Here is a 21,987-nt window from a genome sequence, read left to right on the forward strand (position 1 = left end):
GGAATCTTCTCACGCCTAGCCAAGATCTGCTTCCCTGCCGTTTCCACCCACTGGCTCCCACCCTACCTAATTCCCAAGTTATGACTGATTAAGGGCCCCGTCCTACACATGTTCAGACAGGAAAAAAAGTCCTACAATTCCCAGCATTCCCCAACCAGCTGGAAGTTGTAGGATGTTTTAAAAAAAGTCTTTTAGCAGGGGAATGCGTAAACATGCGTAAGATTGCGCCTTGAGCCAGTTTTAAGGCTGTCATCCTACACACACTTGCCTGGGAATAAGCCCTCTTGAACCCAATGGGATTTCCTTCTGAGTAAACGTGTGTAGGACTGTGCTGTAAGTCTGTCTGTCAGGAAACCATTTACACACCAACCAACGGCAGACTTGCCTGTAGTTCTCCAAAATGGAAGGGGTTCTGCACATCTCTGGCCTGCACGGTGCTTTGCCCCTCGACGAGTCCTGCCGTAACCACTCCTTTCACAGTGACGGTGGCCACCGTCTGGTTGGAAGAGGTCCACGTGAAATTGCCACTACCTCCCTCGACCTGCGAAACGCAGGGAGGATGGAGATCAAAAGAGAAAGCTTATACACAACAAGCCTGCCTACCAAAAACGAAATAAGATGTTACGCATGTGGGTGAGAGATTTTAAAGCAGCCTTACCCAAATAGGCACCCTCCAAATCCGTTGGATTACGGCACCTATCATCTCCATGCTGGTTGGAGATGATGGCAGTTGTAGTCCAACACATCTGGAGGGTGCCTGGTTGGAGAAGCCTGGTTTAAATTGTTCTGAGCCTGCCTGTAATCTGCAATCTTCATCAAGACCCTGTTATATGTCCCAACACCAAGGCAGCGGAGGTTGGCTTAAGACAGGGCCTTTTCTGTAGCAGCACCCTGACTGTGGGTGGAATTCCCTCCCGAGGGAAATCAGGTTGGCTCCATCCCTAATGAGCTTTAGGCCGGCAGTAAAAACTGCACCATTTTCCTGGAGCTTCAATGGATTTGAATATTGTTGGAGCAAAAGGCAGCGAGAAGAGCCCTGCTGGAACAGGCCAGGGCTCCATCTTGTCCAGCATTCCGTTCACCCTGTGGCCAACCAGATGCCCCAATGGGAAACCCACAAGCAACGGGGATTCAAGAGGATTCCCCTGGCTGTTGCTTTTAGTCGACAAACTCTTTTTAATCTGATTTTATTCGGAATAAAAGCTTATAACAACAGCAGCAGCGACAACAGCCAACTAACATCGCTTTAGGGTTTTGTTGTTTGACATTTTCAAGGCTCAGGGAGGTCAAAACCTTAGAGGGAAATGGGTGCCATGTTCCTGCGGCAGAGAAGGCAATATAAAACAAACTAACTAAGGGCATTCCTGGATTACACACACACACACCGTGAACAGGGATGACCCCGGGACAATCCCGGGATAAACCTTAGGTTTAGCTAAGGCCTAAATCAACTTCACCTGAATCCTGTACTGATACGAGATGATCAGAGGGTGATGCGGGAAGGCTAAGGAAGAAGGCGTCAGCTTGATGGGAAGGTAGATCTTCACTTCTTGCTCATGGCTGATTGGGGACACCAAGAAATCTTCCGAGCCACTCTGAAAGCAAGGAAGAAAGAGCGGGGAGAAATGGCCCTCATTTTCAGATGACAGCCTAAAAGCGCCACACCCATTACTGGAAAGAAGTATCACTGCCTGTAGGGCTCGCAAAATATTTCAAATTCTTAGGTTCCCATGCCCGTTTTTTAAAGCCCCATCGTTTTACATGTATGTATGTATTTATTGACAACCCAGAAGCCCAGGACAGGGAAAATTCCTTAGGGCGCAATCCCCATGCATGTTTAGACAGGAAAGTGTCCTACAACCCCCAGCACTCCTCAGCCAGCCATGCTTTGGGCTTTATAGTATTTTATATTACTTTGTATTATTTTTGGTTACCTGGAGCAGAACAGACACCAGTATGGCTTTAATGATGGTGATACCATCCTTCAGCACCTGAACAATGTGGTAGGAACCATTTACTGAAGAGGTGAATGCCTCGAAATATTCGTTTGGAAAACGGTGAGTTATTCGGAGATTCTGGAAAACGAGGAATGGGGGGGAGGGGAAAGAGGACGGATGTTGTCAGAAGAAGGGAAGGGACTCCCTCAATCGCTCTCCTCAGAGGCACAGCAAAAAGGCCAATGGTGAATAGAATCACTGTCGTGCCAAGAGTCGGGCAACACAGACTCTGAGCTGGAAAGAAAGCTTGCAGGCCTGGGAAAATATTTCAAATTCTTAGGTGCCGATTTTTAGACCCCATCATTTTTTTGCCAACTCGAAAACCTGGGGCGAAGGTTCTTGAGCCCAGCCTTTCAGATCGGGTGGACTGACACTCCCATCATCCCCTGCCAGCTGTACGTGATGGTAGCTGTAGAATCATAGAATAGATGAGTTGGAACCAAGCCCACAGAGTCCAACCCCCTGCTCAATGCAGGAATCCACATTAAAGCAGGCCTGACAGATAGCTGTCCAGCTGCCTCTTGAAGGCCTCTAGTGTGGGAGAGCCCACCACCTCCCTAGGTCATCGGTTCCATTGTCGTGCTGCTCTAACAGTCAGGAAGTTTTTCCTGATGTTTTGTCATACTGCTCTAACAGTCAGGATGATTTTCCTAATGTCCAGCCAGAATCTGGCTTCCTGAATCTTGAGCCCATGAGTCCGTGTCCTGAACTCTGGGATGACAGAGAAGAGATCCTGGACCCTCCCCTGTGTGACAACCTTTCAACGACTTGAAGAGGGCTATCATGTCTTCTCTTCTCCAAGCTAAACATGCCTAGTTCTTTCAGACTCTGTAGTCCAACATATCTGGAGATTCTCTAACAGCGTGATCCAATGCATGTTTCCTCAGAATCAAGTCCCACTGAGATTAATCGAGCTCACTCCCATGTAAACGTACATAGGATTACATTGTACAGCTGTAACTGCCTTTCACTGGATTGCGTAGGATCTGCCCCTGAGGAAACCTGCGTAGGATCACGTTCATCTCGGTGTTTGGGAGCTCCTTGGCTTCTCTCCTTACTCACATCGGATGGGTAGACCTTGGTGCTCGACTTGTCATACACTTCGACAGTGATGGTGTAGGTTCGCTTCGCTTCTAGGGTCCACCTGTTCCCAGGCTGGACAGTGAAACCTGCAATCAAAGCCACACCAAAAAAAGACGTTTTCCGTAAGACGACGGGAAGAAAATAAATTGTGCGGCAATACTCTTCACGGCGTCGTGGATTGCCAAGGCACTGACAGGTCTCCAGTGTGACACTAGCAAACAGCTTCATTTCTAGCAGCAAAACAGAGTTAGCACAGCTGTGGGCAGCAGCTAGAGCCTCTGCCGAGGTGCGTGCCAATTTGCGTTCCTCTGCTTGGTCCGTGCTGGCCTTCCCCTGGATAAGAACCAATGACCTATGTCAGAAACGGGGAACCTGTTTCGGCCCAAACTGGCTCTGGGGCCACATGCCAGCCATGGACCAGGGCAGGGGAGGGGGATCGTCCTGATGCTAACATCTGGCTCCTGATGTGACTGACCAGAACTTATTCATACACACTCCGAAAATGCCCCTCTGTGCTGCGATTAGGCTTTTTTCAAAAAAAATCAGCGTTGTTGTTTTTTTGCAACGTTGAGGAGGGGAGGGTTAGTCCTTTCCAGACATAGCAGTGACTCCCCCAAATGTCCTCTGTGCTGCAATTGGGCATTTTAAAAGCCTAAATGGAGCGCAGGGGAGAAGTAATTGGGGTGGGGGTGGGGAGATCTCTTCTCTCCAGACTTTTTTCAGCCAGGGGCAGTGTGCGGAATCTCTTATCTCCAATCAGTTGCTGATCTGATATTCATCGAACATGATTTTAATGTTTTCATGTTGTTTTTAATTCGCCTGGAGAAGAGAAGGCTCTTAGAAGTTGGCTTAAGAAACGAATGGATTAAAATAAACGGTTCCGCGCCCCTCCCTTAGGTGAAGAAACAAGTGCATATAATGAAGTTCTGCAAGGAGGGGGGGGTGAGGGGAGCTCTCTCTCTCTCTCTCTCTCTCTGTGTGTGTGTGTAGCTGCTTACCTAAAAATCCAGGCTCCACAACATAGATGCTGCAATTGGGAAGCCCAGATGAACCTCGCATGTGGATGTCTTATTTCTTCCATAAGGAATTCAGCCTTATTGTAAAGCAGGGAGGGAGAGTTCAACAGAAGGCCAAGGGGATTTCTTGGGACAGCTGAGCTGTCGGTGGCGCCTTCAAAGCGAAGGGTTGCTGTGACAGGGACGACTGAAATTGACCGGCATGGACCACCAGCCTCAGCTCCAAAGGATACTTTTATGGACGAAGACCATGTTGACCTGTCCCAGCTGCACGGCGGTGACGGTAGCCGTGTTCACATCCAGGTGGGCCACGGGGAGAAGGTAAGCGTCGTTGGGGGCCTTCACTTCATTCTGCAGTTCCAGCTCATAATGCTCCAAAGGCAACTCCACCTCTGCGGGAGGAATAAGGGGGTTGATGACGTTCGTTTGATCTTTCACAGCCACAGCTGCTGCACTAGGTATTTTTCTTTACAGACCCTCTGCCCCGCAACCTGATCAGGACTACAGAACAGCGGCCAAGTACTGCCTTCTGCTTTAGCGTCATTCACTTATTTTCACTCCAATCCGCCTTCTGCCTGCCGTGGAAACCAAAGAACAGACGGAAGAAGAGGTGGGAAAACGCGGGAGGGTTATGAGTGGAAGATGGCATCATCTGGATCTCTTGAAACATTGTACAAAGGAGGAAGGGCAATTCCTTCTGGAAATATCCCTGGTCTAAGGAAAACAGAGGCTGTAATCCTAAACACGCCTACTAGGGAGTAAGCCCTGTTGAACACAGTGGGACACGGTAAACTCGCACAGGGCTGCACTGCTAACTGAAGAATACATTCCCGTGAGAAAAGATTGCATCAATAAAGCAAGGAGGTGACTGAAGAATGTACCTGTGATCTTTCCCTGAATTATTTTGCCGACTCTGTACTTAATGTAGGCTCCCACCAGCAGGTAGACATCATAGGAAGGCAGTAAGAAAACGTTCTCCAAAACCAACAGACGCACCAAAGCTGCAGCTACTGTCTGATGAATAAAAACAACAGCAAACACTCAGGCAGAGAGAAGGCAACAAAGGATACATATCTGTTTTGTTTGTTCAAAAGCGTTTTACTGAAGATTGTCTTCAATCAAAATGGATTGGGCGATGCCACCGCCTCACATGCCTTTCCTCGTCAACACTGAAGGTAAAGAGAGATGGGCAGCTCTTCAGGGCAAATACACAGAATACAACGGCAATGTTCAGCTCAAACACGGTCGTCTGCCTCCAGCCTTGGTAGGACCTTGCATCGCCACTATCGGTACAGGGTGTTCTTCTGAAGGCACATTGAGAACCCACCTTATATACAGGCTCTTGAATTCGGACCTTAATGACTGCCGCGCCTGTTTTGATTCCCGACACCAGTATCCTATCTCCTTGTTTCTCCTCTCTTTCCATTTCAACTACGTAGTCTGGCGGAGAATATTCTGCTTCAGAATACTTTAAAATCCTAAAGAGACCAAACTTGGCTTTTATGGGAAGAACAAAGCGCCGTCTCTGCAATCGACTCGCTGTATCGCTCCTCCTCCCTCCTAACACCTTTTCCTTTCGTGTCGTGTCTCTTGGATTCTAAGGCTGAAAGTAGGGACTGTCCTATTATTAATCTGTGGAAACCGCTATGGGAACCTTTTCTGGCTGAAGAGCAGGTTTAAAACGCTGTAAATAAATGTGCTTTTTACTGAATTACATATCATAGCATACATTAAGAACAAACCTCAAATGATTACGTGGGATGCGGAGGGGGGGAAAGGAGCCCAAATAAAAGATGCAGGGCCTCCATTCACGCGCCTACATCTGCAGACCTAACAGAAGATTATGAGGGCTGTGTGGCCCCTCCACCATGACTCCCAAATAAAGGAAACTGCGGCAGAACATCGTCACGTCCTCCCCAATCCAGCTCGTTGCTGCTGCTTGCATGGGGTACACAACCACAGAACACAATGGTATCACGTCATGTATTTCTTTTGCTAGACGTTGCAGAGGAGCCAAAGGTCAGCAGTAGCCACCCCCCCCCACACACACACAGAGCCCCCGTAATGTCTAAATAAGTTCTGACCCAAGGAGACAAAAAGGCATCCCTAGCTCAGCGGATGGGATCGCAGAAACAGAAAAAGCAACTCTTACACTGTAAGATTTGTGAGATCGCCACTAGATGGGTTCGAAGTGGAACCATCACTATCTAACTAGGTGCCAATTAGGTACCTTTTCCTACAGAGTGGGGGGCTGCCTTGACTTCACCGCGTTCCCCCTAAACCCCGCCGTTTCCCTCCTGCAGGGTTGCGCTGGGTAATCCCCATGCCAAGGAGGAAGCACGGGGGGTTTGGTGGTCATGTGGGTACTGGAGATGCCCCCCCCCCCACATCTGCCTGGCTTTCAGTGACCAATCACCGGTTGCCATACGCCAGGATCGGCTATGGAGCAAGGTCAGATGGCGGAAGAGCTGGGGTGACCTCCCTCCCAACAAAAAAGTTGGGGTAAGTCCCTGACTTTTTAACACTGCAGCTTTGTGGAAAACCTCCGTGGTGGTCTGCGTCATATAACTGACACAGCGCCGAATTGCAGCCACCGCGGAGCTTTGGACATGTTTAGACAGTCCCCTAGCAACATGCCAGAGCAAACATCTAAGGCAAAACCACTGCGTTTTTTTGTTATTAAATCGGGGCAAAATAAGGGCCTATCTGCCGCTACGTACACGCAGTCCAATTTGAGACATGTTTATTACTGATTTTAATTTACTTATTACATTTCTGTGCCGCCCATTAGCCAAAGCTCTCCGGAACGCTTACAAAGCTTAAAACCATAATAAAATACAATAACATAGTAAATCATACTATAAAACCGTAAGTTGAAAACAGAATAACACGATAACAACCAGCAACAGTTTGTCTGCTAGGGATCTCTCGCACAGAAAGTCTTGAGATCTCTAAGAGACGTATCTCAGCACTCACATCAAGCCACAATTGTCAAGAGACTTTGGGAGAAGCCACTGCAATATAAAACCGACAGAGGTTTGCAGAACAGATGCACCAACAGTTGCTCACCCTAACCTGATGTCCCAGTTTGAAGAAACTGTGACATGGCATTTCCCCTTCCCCACTCTGAGAACGCTGAATGCAGGTGTGTGTGTGTGTGTGTTGGAATCTTTCAAGAAATGCGGCAAAGATCGTTATTAATCCATGCTTTGAATTTGCAAAATGCTTTGCAACTGTTGTTGTGACCCCTTCCGCCACTTGATGGGAGAGTTCCCCACCTGTAGCAGTCACGATTGGATGAGTGAGTGACTTTCTCTAGGGCCAACCACCAAGTACAAAGCAAGGATAGGATGAATGAATGAATCAATCAAAGCCTCTCAATTTTAGCTTTCTACAGCTGGACCAAACCCACCGTCCTGGTATCGTTCATCACAGCTGCAACCACACTTTGCCGCTCAGGATTTAAACGTACCTAATTTTGCTCGACAGCTCCAAGTTCTCCATTTCGTCGTCTTTGGCGATGCTCCACTCGAATTCCATCCCTTCCAAGCTGCTGAACGTGTTCCCTGCGGATAGAATTCAGAACAAGCACCGGCTTAAAGCTAATCCTGACTGGACGTTTGTCATGTGTATTGATCTTGCAGGGCTGATATCTCTTTGGCCCTTCTTCTTACAAATAGTGGGGGTGAGGGGAGGGTGAGCCAGATTGGGACTGTGGCAAGGTTCAGGGGCTTGAGTCCTTTGCCCCCAACGTAGTCCTGATCTGGCTCAGCCCCCTCCTCCTCTTCCACAGCTGTCTAAGGCAGCATCTCTGGCTGCATCTTCTAGCAGCGTTCCCTAAACTGATGATAGAATAGTCCTTTCTCTTGCCTGTTCGTCGGTGTCAGCTGAACACTTCCTGGACCACCAGCCCATTGACCCTGTCAATAGCCAGATGGGCCTCGGCCAGGACTGAAAATACAGAGTGAAGGCGGAGCAGAAATGGGCTGATAACATATTTATTTACAGAATGTATATGCTGCACCTTCAAGCTGAATTCATGGCGGCTAACAAAGTAGTAAGAAACAAAAGGACTAATGATAATAATAATGCAAGAAAACACAGCAAACTAAAAAAAACCCCACCATGCTCCACAGTCCATTCAAATATAGGGTTTAAAATCAAACTGCCCTATAACATTAGCAGTTCTTAAAACCCTGGGAAAACAGAAATGCTTTTGTATGGTGCCTAAACGAAAGTGAGAGTTGCTCCCAGCAGGCCTCCCCGAGAAGGGCCTCCCCAATCTGAGGAGCCGCCACTGAAAAGGCGCTCTCTCCAGCTGTCACCTGCTGCACTTCAAATGGCAACAAGGACGCCCAGAGAAAGGAAAATCTCAGCGGACGGGCGGATTGGCACGGAGAAGGAGGTCCAAGAAATATCTGACGACATTCCTCTGATCGCAGGGCTGCCCCAGATAGGGTACCTTCAGCATCCAGAGCTCTCACGCTCAGCTCGAGCGGGGAGTCTTCAACATAGATCTCTCGAGTCCGGGAAATAATTTCAACGCGGTCAATGAGATCCACAATGATGTCACAACGGAGCACGTGCCCGGTCACTGGAAAGGAAGAATAGAGAAAAACGCTGTCTGTTCAAAACGCTGAGCATAAAAAAGCAGGGTCTAGGGAAAGCAGAAATCACAAAGGCAGCAGAAAGTTCCGATGAGCACACTGGGGCTGGGCTTTCTTTTGTAGGGTGTACAGGGGGAAAAAAGGATGGTTCCAGAGCAGCTAGTGGGCCTCTATACATGGAAGGTGGGCTGCATTGGGCTTGGTATGTATAAGGCCTAGCCAAGCCTTAGCACGGCCTGCCCTTAATGAATAAGCAGCACTGATCTGTTACAGGTAGGAGGGCTGGGTTGTGTTTACTCATTGATGACAAGAAGGCACTCTGCACGTGCCCAGTATTTCAGGTTCCTAGTTCACCTTCAGCGTGCCCACCAGCCGTCAGCTTCCTTCCCGTTCTAAAGCAATCCTCCCCATGCCTCCCCAACTGGATCCCACTTACCGATCTCCTCTGCTATTACAACACTAGCCAGCTTCGTGGCCTGCGAAGAGCGGGTGGTCAGCAAAGCTTTCTGCGAGCAAACGGTGCTGTTCTCGTACACGGGTTCAATGGTCACGGTGTCGTGGCGTGTGGAGTACCTGCAGGACAGAACAGGTGTCAGGACAGTCTCTCTCTCTCTCTCTCTCTCATTACTATGTGGCCCAAAGTGGGAAGATGTGGAGGTTGAGGTGAGACACAAACGGGAAGGCTTCCTCCATCAGCTTGGCTGGAACCAACTGCCTCCCCTCGGCCTCCATCAGCAGCTATTCGAATGCAAAATTATGGGAATTATGGAATGTGTACCTACATTTCCTTATTTTCCTCTACCTGTCTTTTCTTTTTTATTTCTGTATAGTGTCTTTTAGATTGTAACCCATTATTTCCAACTGTAGACCAGTGCTTTGGGATAAAGGCAATATATCAATTTCTTCTTATTATTATTATTAAAACATTTTGCTGACTGAGGCAAAGGACACTATGGCAATTCCCTATGCTCCATATACAAAAGCGGACCAGGCTGGCAGTTGAATTTTACTTCAACGCTGCGGCCTACCTCAACGACACTCAAAGGCAGCAGGCAGGCTTAGAGGGAGCAGCACAGGTTAAGAACGTAAGACGTAAGCCCTGCTGGATGAGATCAAGGGTCCAGCACTCGGTTCATACCGTGTCGACCAGGGACCAACAAGGCAGGACATCTTACAACAGCACCCTCACACCCATTTTCCACAGCAACTGGAGCACACGGGCTTCTGCCTTGAATACTGGAGATAAGGTTCGTATCTGGCTCTATCCTTCAGCACCTCCCGGCATCTGCCGCCTCATGGAAGGGGCCGGCCCTGGTTCTATTGCTATCGTTGTTACCCTTATTATTAATGCTCTATTTGTGAGTTAGGGCAACTCGCTACTGCTTTGGGATGCGTGAGGAGGGGATGTACAGTCAGCTGCGCTTCTGGCACTGTGAGCAAGAGATCCAGAACAGGACACGAAAGGGAACTTACTACGTTGCATGCCCTACTGTTCAACCCGTTTGTATTCAGGAACCACTCCCAAATAGGTTGCAAAGCCGTAACGTGCAAATATCAGCCGGGAAATGCACACAGCTTCCCCCTGTGCCTCTCGTACGTCCCCCCTCCTTGTATAGGAAACACAGAATCCTGCTCACTGTAATCATGGACAGGAGAGAAAGGTGGACAAAAGGACAGCAGGGGGTGGGGGGAGAGCATCTGACAGGAGGGGCAGATTGCCTAATCTTCCATTTTCAAGTTATGGGGTGGGGAGGGAGTGGGGAAGTCTCTGGATGATGACCTGGCAACTCTGTTCCCAGAACCTCATCCTGTTGGCTCCCAGTTTCAACCCCACCCACTGTTTGCCCCAACAGGGCCTTTCCTCTCACAGATTCTCCATGCAGACAGCGCAGTCGTCTCCCTTCCGAAGGCCCTCTTCGGTTCATGAAGAGAGAAAAGAGGCCAGCGGAATCAGGCCAGGGGGCTCCGAACACCCACTTTCAAGCAGTGGCCTCAGCCAGGGGCTTCCGGGATGCCCACAAACAGGGCATGAAGGCAAGAGTGCGGTGGAGCGGCTGGAGTCACTTTCCCAAACACAGTTCCCTCCAGATGTGTTGGACTGCAACTCCCATCATCCCCATGGCTGGGGGTGATTAGACTTGTAGTCCAACTCATCAGGAGGGAACTAGGTTGGGGGAAGGCCGGCTTAAAGAATTAGACCAGGACTTGAGGGACCCGGGTTCAAATCTCCACTCAGCCATGAAGCTCATGGAAAGGCATCAGTCACCATCATTCTGCCTAACCTACCCTTCAGCGCTGTTTTGAGGATAGAATGGGGAGAGAGGGCTCCTTGAGTTAAGGCCCGCCGTGCTCCACCATTACAGGCTTCTAAGAAGGCCCCGTAAGCCTATTATTTTACTCTGGACTTCTCCTGATACTATTTTACTCCTGTTGCTGCTTTTGATTGCTGTGCTGTTTTTGTTTTGCATCGGTTTTGTGTGTTCTGTTGTACGCTGCTTCCGCAGGCTGCCTTGGGAGAAAAGAGCACGGCCTTGGGAGAAATATTTTAAATAATAGTATTTAAATAATAGCATGCAACTCCCCATCATTCTTCACCACAGGCCCTGTTGCCTGGCGCTGATGGAAGTCGCAGCCCAGTATGCAGACGTCCACACATTCCCCACCTGCCCCCTTCAGTGCCATCTTCCTCGGCAAGCGCACTGGGATCAATGGTACATAGTTCCTTCGGATGCACACGGTCATGCCATTAAACTTGCAGAAACTTACTTTGTGCTTTTTTTTTAAACTAGCTGTACCTGGCGTAACATACGCCGTTTTAGCATATCTTAAAGTTTATTAATTAAATATCATCACGGGGGCGTGGGCTGCTTGGAGGCCGCCGATACAGCGCCGTCTGGCAGACCTGGGGGGCAGGGAGGTCGGGGGGAAGGGGAGCAGGTGTCCCCCTCTCCCTGAGGTTCCTGTCAGCCTTGGGCCGCCCACCCAGCTGGCATGAGATTAGGCCAGGGCCTGGGCTCGCAGCAAGCGAGTGGCCTCCCACCTGCCCACCAAGGGCCCCGGCCGTGCCTTGCTCATGATCTGGACCATGGCGCTGCCCCCTTCATGGAAAGAGGGGTAGGATTACCTTGGAAAGCCCGGAGGAATCGTCAACCTGTATCAGCTGACGTTACACGCGGTTACTGTTGCTTAGCAACCTGTATCAGCTGAAGCCTTTACAGAAACATACCTAAGCATTTTTGATCAATTTTTAAACAATGGTTGGTTATTTAGCTTAGATTTTGCTTTGCTTGTCGGCAGCCTTGGGGAGGAAAATTAGCTGGAAGGTGGGATAGCAAGTTTTAAGGTGGCCCCATTCAGAAGACACCTTAAGCCATAGAATCAAAGAATAGTTGAGTTGGAAGGGGCCTGTAAGGCCATCGAGTCCAATCCCCTCGGTGGTTAAGCCAGAAAGCCCAGCTGTGTTCAGAAGACACCTTAAACCATGGCTTTAACCATAAGCAAAAAGCCTTATTTGCCGTGGTTAAAAGTGTCTTCTGAACGGGCCCAATGAGTATCAATGAACAGAATAGTTTGTTGCTGTTTTTAAGGCATATGAACATAAGACGTGCCATGCTGGATCAGCCCAAGGGTCCATCTAGTCCAGCACTCTGTTCACACAGTGGCCACCAGCCAGGGATGAACAAGCAGGACATGGTGCAACAGCACCCTCCCACCCATGTTCCCCAGCAACTGGTGCACACTGGCTTACTGCCTTGGATACTGGAGACAGCACACAACCATCAGGGCTAGTGGCCATTGATAGCCTTCCCCTCCAGGAATTTATGCAACCCCCATTTGAAGCCATCCAGATTGGTGGCCATCACCACATCCTGTGGCAGTGAGTTCCATAATTTAACTCTGCGCTGTGTGAAGACGTCCTTCCTTTTATTTGCCTTGGATCTCCTACCCATCAGTTTCATAGGATGACCCAGGATTCTAGTATTGTGTGTGTGAGAGAAAAATGTCTCCCTATCCACATTCTCCACACCAGGCCTAATTTTGTACTCCTCTTACCATTTCTGTACCGCCCAATAGCTGGAGCTCTTCCCTCGTAAGGGAGATGCTCCAGCCCCTTGATCATTTGAGTTGCCCTTTTCTGCACTTTTTCCAGCTCTATAATATCCTTTTTTTTTTAGGTGTGGTGACCAGAACTGTACACAGTATTTAAGTGTGGTCGCACCCTAGATTTGTATAAGGGCAGTAGGATGTTGACAAGTTTATTCTCAATTCCTTTTCTTATAATGCCTAACATAATAATAATATATTTATTTGTTACCCGCCTCTCCCTCTGGATCGAGGCGCGTTACAACCCTAATAAAAACACCATAAAATACATACTACTAATTCAAACATTTAAAACCAGCGCATCATTCTCTGCAGAGGCCACCAGTGAAGGAGGAAGCAGCAGCCAGGCACCTCTCCACCGTGCCTGGGTCCAGCTCCAGCTGAGAGCCCCCTCCCTCCTGCTGTTACCTGTAACTGCTGAACTTTGCAACTAAGATTGTAGTGCCTGAATTTGCTTTCCTTCCCCCCTTCCTCCTCCTCCCTCCCAATCCCCTTTCCTTTTGTGTCATGTCTTTTAGATTGTAAGCCTGTGGGCAGGGACTGTCAAGAAATACTTTTGTAAGCCGCCATGAGAGCCTTTTTTGGCTGAATGGCGGCATAAAAATCCTTAAATAAATAAATAAATCATTAAAAGCAGCACGCCATTAAAAAGGCATCTTAAAATCCAACTGGGGAGGCCTGCCAGAAGAGATCATTCTTGATGGCCTTCTTTTCCCAGCTCTGCAATACCCTTCCTTAGGTGCGGTGACCAGAGCTGTACGCAGCCTCCCAAGGGCGGTCCCACTTTTGCCCCGCCCCGCCCTGACGTCATCGTCTCCCATTCATGTTTCCCGGCCTGGCCCCGCCCCTCACCCTACGTCACTCTCCGTCGAAGGCCCCCCTCCCCTCCCCTTCCCTCACCAGGAGTAGCAACCGCCTTCCGCGCCCAGCACGAAGGGGACGCGCTTGTCCCGGCTGAAGGGCAGCAAGACCTTCGGCACGTTCAGCTTGTAGGCGCCGGCCCGCCCCGCCAGAAGCACCAGGGCCAACGCGAGAAGCGCCGACCTCCTCGGAGGAGCCCGGCCCAGCCGGGAGAGACCAGTCATCGTCGACGAGAGGCGCGTCGCCGCGGTACAAAATGGCGGCGGAACAGCGGCTCGCGCTTTCCCCTCCGTCGTGCTGCGCATGCGCTGCTACTCCCGGCCGTTCGATAGAGCACGTTGGTCCTTCTCTCCGCATGCGCACATTCCTTTCCCTCGTCCCCCCCCCCCCCCAAACCGTCATGCGCGTCCTCTGGCTCTTCGAAAATCGGTGCACGCATGCTCAGTCCACCAGGAGCAGGGCGAAGAGACCACGCTTGGTTTTGCGCATGCGCAGGCTGCTGTTGTGGCCAGGAAGGCAGAGAGGTTTGACGCCTCTGGCAGCAAAGGCTCTTCAGCCGAGTTCCGATGTTGGGCTAAGCATGTAGGGAGAACCATCGTGCTGTGTGCAAAGCTGCCCTGCACCCATGCTCTTGGATTCGAGTCAATGAGGGCTTGGCAATATCTAAGCTCCTAAAGCCACTAAGGGCGAAAGCCTATGCAAAAAAAAGTCTTACAACTCCCAGCAGTCCGGCTGGCTGGGGAATGCTGGGAGTTGTAGGACTTTCCCCTTCTAAACATGCATAGGGTTGCAGCCTAAGGCTTCTTTGCAGGAAGGATGGCAGAAGCAGCATCCGGCAGACCTCAGCTGAACACCAGCCTGCTAATAATGAGTGAAATTTTAAGGTTGCTGTTGCCTAGATCAACTTCCCATTGGCTGGCTGAATCTTGTGTACCCACTGGCTTTCATCTCCCCCAATTGTATGCTTACCTGCTGGTGTCTATTACAACTCACAAGAGTTCTACTAGAGCATGTGCAATAAGAAAAGCCATTCGCTCAATGCCACCTGGCTGCTTTGAAAAGGTCAGACAGACTGACACACACCTCTTTATCCTCCCTGGAATTGGCTGCTCCTTTTACCCCTCCTCTCCCAGAACTGTCTCCTGTTGTGACTGTACCACTTGACCGTTATGCAACAGTTGGAAAATCAGTACCTACCGGTGTTTGCTTGTTCTCTTTGCTTTTGTATCGTGACTAAAATTAATGCTTTTCAGTTTCATAAAGCGTGAACCATCTCAGCAGAAAATCTATACCGAGTAATAAATAAAAAGCTCCTGTTTGCAGTTTCGCCCACATATGTATATATATAATGTACTTCTATCATATATGTGTGATTGTACCATTCATTCCCTTTCCCATGTTGCGATGTGAGTACCATTGTGGGAGCAGCCAAAACACCACCCTTTCAACAAGAGGGAGGAGAGGTTTGTTGGAAAATCTTTTAAGAAACCCTAAGGGGTGGGGGAACCCCGAACAGCACAATCAGGGTTGAGTGCAGTGGTGGCTGGTGGTTCTGACGTCAGAGGGGCTGTGAATCCGCTCCGGGTTTCAGTCAGAACTCTAAGGGAGCTATCCATGGTTCAGAGCACCCTGGATAGTACCTTTAGCGTTCTGACTGAAACCCGGAGTGGATTCATGGCCCTGCTGACATTAGAGCCGCCAGCCTCCACTGGATGTACTCAGGGACCACAGAATGACGACTGTTGTGCCAGTGGGTGCCACACAAAAAGAAACCCAGGGCAGAGGGGTTGCAGAACGGAGCACCCCAAGGGCCCTGAACAGATAATACTCCACACAGCGAAGTTACATTACAGGTCCCCCGTGTACGTTTTATAACGATTAACGGGGTTTGAGCCCTTGTTAAAAAAAGAAAACCAGAGGACCAGCGGAGGGAATGCATCTGTTTATTATTTAAAAAAAAGACAATAAAAGACAAAAGGATTTTTTTTTTTTTTTAGTATCAAAACACTTGATATGATTTCCTCATTTCTCCACGCCGGCCCCTAAAAGCCACGGCGGCATATACACTTCCTCCTTCAAGGCCCAGCAGGCTTTACACAGAGGCAGGGTAGGGTGGGGTAGGGAGCTGGGAAAAGCACACACCTTGGCAGCTCAGGTCTCAGAATAGCAGAAAGCGTCACGGTGGCTGGGATCCAGTTTGTTTAAGACAGTACAATAGGATCTTGGCTAGGACCAGAGAGGCAAGACCCCTCGCATCCAGAACAGGCCAGTAACAAAAGCCCCCCCTCTCCTCACAAGCGCCCACACATAAAAGCTACGAAAAGCTTTACCAAGCACAGAGCAAGCTAAGCCCAGCTGGGGAGAGATTTCATGGTTACAGTGGGACAGACTGGGTAGCCGCCAATTCTTAGTAGCCAGGTGTGGAAACTCAAGTGGGCGGGGAGAGGAAGACAGAGAAAGCCTAGGTGGCTCAAGGAAAAACGTTGGGGAAATAGATCACTTTTAAAACCTGATATATTTTGATAGTCGTTTCTCCAAACCAGAAATCGCTATAAAAACCACGAAAGAGAGTGAGCGAAGACGGCACCTTTTTCTTTTTGGCAAAGCAAGGAAAACCTATCCCCCTGCTGGAAGGCAGATTGAGACCCCAAAAGTTGATTTTGTGCATTTGTGAGTTCCCCACCCCTTGCAGATTCCGTGGGGATTTTTTGTTCGGTAGGCCCAGGCTAGGACATTTATGACCATACCACGGGGGCGGGGTGGGGGGTGCACAGAAGAAGTCGCGCCATCCCCCCCCCCCCGCTCCCGAAAAGGCGGCGTACCAAAGAGTGCGCACGAGACCGGAGGAGAGCAGGGTTAAATGGCAAACCTTAAACGCTTATAGCTTGTGAGTCTTGGCATTATACGTGATGTTCAGAAGAACCATTATCAGAAGGAAGAAAAACAGCCACCACCAAGACCATACGCCACCCCACAATTACTACAAAGAAGTGTACACCCTGGATGCACGCACCCTCCCCAAAATAGTATTGTGTAGCATATGTGCAGGTTTTCTCCCTTAACGGTGCTGCTGGTGATGGCCTGTAATCCTGGGGTGGGGTGAAGAGGAGAGAGAGGAGGATTGGCAGAGACTTTTGGTTAAGTTGGCAACAAAAGTTGGAATGTTAACCGTTGACCTTTCTCCCCCTTTCCAGGGTTAGAGGTCAACTTTTCTTTTTTCCCCCTTTCCTTTTCTTTTCTAAAGACAGAGCAGGCCCCAGCAGAAAGATGCTCCTCAAATGGCTACAAGGCAGTGGGGCCGTCGGGCCGTCGGGAGGGCCTCCTACATGTCGTTCAGGTCCAGCAGGGTCTGGTCCAGCATCCGTTGCGTGCAAAGATGCTCCTCTTTGGTGCACTTCAGCTTATCTGGAAGGAAGAGAGGGGAGACGGTTAATCAAAAGCTGAAAATCTGGCTAAGGAAGGCCGCTCACCCTCCCCGGGTGGTGCAGTGCTCTCCGCAGCCGCCGCAAGAAAGCTTCTATGTGCAAGGGTGTGGGTCATGCCCCCCCAGTCCAAAACACAAGCCTATCCATCCTACCCTACAATGGCCAGTGCGTGATGATAAAAAAACAACAGTGGCGTTGCATCGTCACCATTACCACGCCAGACGATTTTAATTCGGCGCCAAGGAAACCGTTGCCCTCCTAACTGTCCAAGCAGCACAGACGGCCTCACTTTATTTTGGACTCCCCCCCCCACCCTTTCCGCTTTAGGCAGTTACAGAGAAAGGCAACAAGGAATGGTACACTGGACTGTGAAAGCCCGAAATGCCAGGACTCTTAAGCCACAGACCCATGCTGTGGCGCTTACACAGGATTTCCTTCCAAGTAAAAGTCCTTAGGAAGCGCTCTGCACGTCAGCCACCCCCTTAGGTGCCCAAGATTACAACAGGGGTGGCCGATACATTCTCAAGCGTATGGCGGCAGCGTTAAGGACTAGGCGCTTGGATGGCTGTTTGGATTTTTTTATTTTAAAGCCAAGACGCTCGGAAATCTCATTCCAAAACCCCAGGCCACTTTCTCTGTTTTCCACCCTGATCTAAACGTACCTTCTCTCTCCCCTTCAGCGGGAAACCCTTTTCATGCCACAACGTTAAAACTCATGCACACGCACTCCCTCCTGTTAACTCCAAGCTCAAGCAACGGCCTCGTCACGTGGACATTCTGGCTGCTTCGGTTTCTAAAGAGCTTCTCAGCCTTGCTACGAACAGGCAGCTCAGAGTCCAAGCCCAGGGTAACATGCAGAGGCACACCATTCCCCGGAACTTTATTCAAAAGCGGCCTCACCCAGCGGAGTGGGCACATGGATGCTTTGAAGATGTCCCACCCCGGACAGGCGCAGAGAGGGCACGATCCATGTAGACCAGCCTTCCCCCAACTTGGGAGACCTCCAGATGTGTTGGACTACAACTCCCACCAATGACTCTGGTGGCTGGGGACGATAGGCACTGTAGTCCAAGATGCCAGGAGGGGCCCCATGCTGGAGAAGGCTGATTTAGACACCGATGAGGGCAGCATCTTAGCGTCCGGAGCGCCCAGATCGTGGCTCACTGGCCAAAGCGGAACGCCTCTGATCACACCCCGCCATCGCCTGTGGGCAGAAGTGTACGCGGAGAGGAAAGCAAGAGAGACCAGGCAAAGTTTCACTCTGCAGCCACGTTTTTGAGAAGGGCTGTTCCCGCTGGGCGTGAGTGGGATGAAAAGCAAAAGCTGGGGGCCATTTCTTGAGCCAAGCCGGGTGAGACCCTGAGGCGGGAGCAGGCTTTAACCAAACCCTAAGGAGGTTTCCATTACACAAGAGCACGTGCTTCCTACGTGTCCGACAGCATCCGATGGCTTCCAACTCATGGGCGTCGGTCCAGCCGCTGCTTCGGTAGCGGCAGGGCGCCCCCTCTGTCCGGACGACGCGACTCCAGCCGTTGATACCTACCCCATCTCCTCTGCAGGCCAACCTCCCCCTCCTCTGCCCGCCGGACGGCAGCATTTATATACACATATTTGGAAATGATGAAGAACAGCACAGGTGGGAAAGGACACCTCAGGCACAAACCAAGTGGGCCAGTGGGTTTATTGATACAAGGAACAAATACATATCTTTTTGAAAGGAACAAGTCAGCCAATCCATGCAACAGGTGCCTACAGAAAAAAAGCACACAGGTAGCAATAGTAGTCCGGGTGCAGAAAATGTCACTTAAAAGGGCTATTGTAAAGCAGCTAGAGCCGCTTGCTTAGCTGAAGAGAGATCTAGAACCACAACCCCACCACTACCGAGGAGAAAGCAGCCACTGCTGTTCCAGTCTTCTATTCGCAGGAGCAAGCTACTTCTAGGGACCTGCATCCACGTATTTCCTCGCCCCCCACTCTTTTTAAAAACACACACACACAAGTGGAGGTGGTCTACTGCACCAAGGACAGGCGGTGATCGATACAGGGTGGCGTCGTTTTTAAAAAGCTTAGAAAATAAGTACACGAGGAAGGAGAAGCGTCAAGAGCTCCGCTTAAATGGCAGTCGCTGCCCTAAAATCAGCCAGTCTTAGCAGAGAGAGAGAGTGCTCCGGTTTCGGCCTGGGTCCGGCAGGCCACCACCACCACCCCGCACAGGAGGGGCGAAATTTAAATAGGATTAGCGGACCCCCGTTCTCAGTCACAGAGATCATGCAGCGTTAACTTCAGCTCGTTAGCGAGCAGGCGGTTTTTCTCAAGCTGGCTGTACAGACGCTCTGCAGCGGCAAGAGGAAGGAGGAGGAGATTAGGGGAGGAAAAATGAGAGAGAAAGAAAGAGAGAAAAGAACAACAAAAAAAGGGAAAGTTAGTCGAGTACCAAAGATGGGGGACGCCTCCCGCCTCAATTACGCATGCCAACCCAGCCGGTGTCAGGCAAAAAAGGACTTTGGATGGGGCCAGAGCGAGCGGGAGAAGGGTGATAAAGAGAGGCATTAACCAGCAGGGAAGGGAGGAAGAGGCTGCATGGATTAGAACAGTCAAGAGAAACAAAAAGTGGGCCCTGATGACAAGGCAAAGGCCTGCAGGTTAGTCACTGCATGCTGCCCAGGGGGACGCAGAAGGTGTTCCTTACCTCACCTCTATGGAACAGAAGTTAGGAAGAGGTGCCGCGGGAGCGATGCCCTGTTGTGTGATGCCCCGGCCCCGCGACACGGCCTGCCTGAGGACGCAACACTCCGGCCCTTTTCCAGCAAGCGTGGCGACGGAGCCCCGCCAATGGCACATTATCAACCCCAAAAGATGCCGGGTGGACCCCTCTCCCGCGGAGGGCACAAAGGACAGCGACCTAGAAGCTGACTGCTTCTGAAATGGGCCTTTATCCAGCCAAGAAATGACCGAGTGGGTCCACTGAAAGGCACTCACCGGGAGAGAGCCAGGCTCCCTGGTAAACAGGAAGCTGCTTTTAACGTCAGACTGCTGGCCCAGCTAGCCCAGTGCTGTCTTGTTTTGGCAACAGCTGCCCAGGGGTGCAGGCAGAAATCTATTCCCAGACCTGTGCCGCTGAAGGGCCTGCCTGGGGTTTGAAGGCTAGCCAGGCCAACCGCTTCAGGTGACGTTAGTCCAGAAGAGGCTGAAAGCGATGGAGGGGCAGGAGAACGACACAGCCGTCACTTCCTGCCCAGGGTTTCAGAAACGGGAAGTCCTCAGTGCACCGGAATCTAGCGGGAACACTGCGCAGCTCCTAGCTCTGCGTGGGGCTTCTTTGCAAACCAAGTGGCCTTATCGGGTCTCAGTGGCAAGGCTTCCTTCCTCAGCACCACTCAGGACCCTTTTACTTAGGGACGCTGGGGCCGTTCTGCAAGCACGCTTGGCCATTTGGCTGCCCCCACCCCAGAGACAGCCTTGCAGACGCGGCCTCAGCCAGGACATCCTGCCGGGCTCATGCACCGGCTGATTGTGCCACGGGGGTTAGGCAAGGGTCCCCCAGCCTTTTTGAGTCGGTGGTCACATCTGGAATGTTGAGCTGTGGGCGCTTTCACAAAACAGCTGCCACGGGGGGGGGCTATGTCATAAAACGGCCCCCACGGAGGGCCTCGCCAGTCGCAAACACCCATTTCCCAAAAGGCAAAGTGGTGAGGCTAAAACTAGAGCAACGTACCCAAGAACGTCGCTGCATCCATGATGGCTAGCAGCTTGCACAGGCTGCCAAGTTCTAAGCTGGACGGAAACACTCAGATTTGGGGGCGGCATAACACGACGCATAGTACTTGTGGCTAACCACAGAGACCTCTGACTGTGGCTTATACAGCCTCTGACCCCACAGAAAGGCTCAAAGAAACCCCACACCCCAGTTTACTATGTAATCCTCCCCTCCCGCCCCCTTAGCCCAGCTGTCTTACTTCTCACACACATATATTCTCGGTAATCCTTAGATCTGCGCTGTTAAGGTAGGATGGTCTTACCTCCATGTTGCCGGTGGGGTGGGGGCGGGGAAGGAAGAAAGACAGGGGGTCTAGAAAGAGAGCCGTCCGTTCCAGTGAAACCCAAAGCAACTGTCTGGCTCAGTTTCAGCTAAGGTGCTCCTTTCCCATCAAGTCGGGCCTGGCTGTAATGATGCCTAACAGCGTAGCTGGATTCACTGAGAAGCCCATCTGCTCCCGTATTCTGCTTCCTACAATAGCGGAGGATTTGGGTGTTTTTTGGTACAGTGACCAGAAATGTACAGAATATTCCACGTGTGGTCACATCACAGATTTGTAGAAGTAGAGTTTCGTTCTGCAAATCCTTCTCGAAGGAATTTGCCTGTGTATCAAGAGCGGCAGGAGAAACCCTTCTGAGGGCACCTCCTGGATTGCCCCCAAACTACGGCACATCCTCCTCCAAGTATTATGATTGTCCCCAACTCTCTTGGCCTTTAGAAAGGACATAAGGATGCATCTTTTCCATTTCACCTCTTAAAACGGCTTGGCTTTAAAACGGCTTTTACTCTTTTTAAATATTCCTGCTTTTATTGCTGCAAGGTTTCCTAGTTTTAAATTGTCGCACGCCGGCTTGATGGCTTTATAGCGGATAAGGCGGAATATAAAAGGTAAGTTAAAGTAATAAATAATTATGCCCCACAGGAAATTTGCCTCGTTCACAGCCGCTGCCATGTTGACATTTCCATTGAGCTATCCTGGTTGCCACTTCACGTCCATTGAAGGCTCAGCTTTTTTTAAAAACAAGCAAACAAATACAGATGATGTGTGTGTCTGCTTCTCCTGTGGAGCATGGGATGTACAAAGCAAAAACAGGCAAGTGGGGGGGGGGCAGTGCTGTGCAAAACTGCATTTAATCC

At 50.4% G+C, this 21,987-nt stretch overlaps 3 protein-coding genes across 6 annotated transcripts in view; 1 reads left to right on the forward strand and 2 right to left on the reverse strand.

Annotated features, from left to right (window-relative positions):
* Nucleotides 1-13,892, reverse strand: part of NUP210L (nucleoporin 210 like) — a 38,942-nt gene extending 25,050 nt beyond the window's left edge. The window contains exons 1-12 of the mRNA XM_063146255.1: nucleotides 13,708-13,892; nucleotides 9,140-9,276; nucleotides 8,559-8,690; nucleotides 7,569-7,662; nucleotides 5,424-5,574; nucleotides 4,978-5,110; nucleotides 4,330-4,488; nucleotides 4,079-4,147; nucleotides 3,060-3,166; nucleotides 1,935-2,075; nucleotides 1,458-1,595; nucleotides 386-541 (exon numbers count right to left, since the gene is read on the reverse strand). Of these exons, the coding sequence (XP_063002325.1) occupies nucleotides 386-541; nucleotides 1,458-1,595; nucleotides 1,935-2,075; nucleotides 3,060-3,166; nucleotides 4,079-4,147; nucleotides 4,330-4,488; nucleotides 4,978-5,110; nucleotides 5,424-5,574; nucleotides 7,569-7,662; nucleotides 8,559-8,690; nucleotides 9,140-9,276; nucleotides 13,708-13,892 (1,602 nt within the window). The remainder of the gene's footprint in view (nucleotides 1-385; nucleotides 542-1,457; nucleotides 1,596-1,934; nucleotides 2,076-3,059; nucleotides 3,167-4,078; nucleotides 4,148-4,329; nucleotides 4,489-4,977; nucleotides 5,111-5,423; nucleotides 5,575-7,568; nucleotides 7,663-8,558; nucleotides 8,691-9,139; nucleotides 9,277-13,707) is intronic.
* LOC134412125 (protein S100-A13-like) overlaps nucleotides 1-21,987 on the forward strand; it is a 344,998-nt gene that overhangs the window by 263,628 nt on the left and 59,383 nt on the right. The gene's annotated exons all lie outside the window — the stretch shown is intronic.
* Nucleotides 15,595-21,987, reverse strand: part of TPM3 (tropomyosin 3) — a 55,430-nt gene continuing 49,037 nt past the window's right edge. For all 4 annotated transcript variants that reach the window (XM_063145916.1, XM_063145918.1, XM_063145922.1 and 1 more), the window contains one exon: nucleotides 15,595-17,073. In XM_063145916.1, the coding sequence (XP_063001986.1) occupies nucleotides 16,991-17,073 (83 nt within the window). In that variant the 3' untranslated portion in view covers nucleotides 15,595-16,990. The remainder of the gene's footprint in view (nucleotides 17,074-21,987) is intronic.

This window comes from Elgaria multicarinata, chromosome 21 (assembly GCF_023053635.1).
Source record: "Elgaria multicarinata webbii isolate HBS135686 ecotype San Diego chromosome 21, rElgMul1.1.pri, whole genome shotgun sequence".
In the NCBI taxonomy this organism is placed as follows: domain Eukaryota; kingdom Metazoa; phylum Chordata; class Lepidosauria; order Squamata; family Anguidae; genus Elgaria; species Elgaria multicarinata.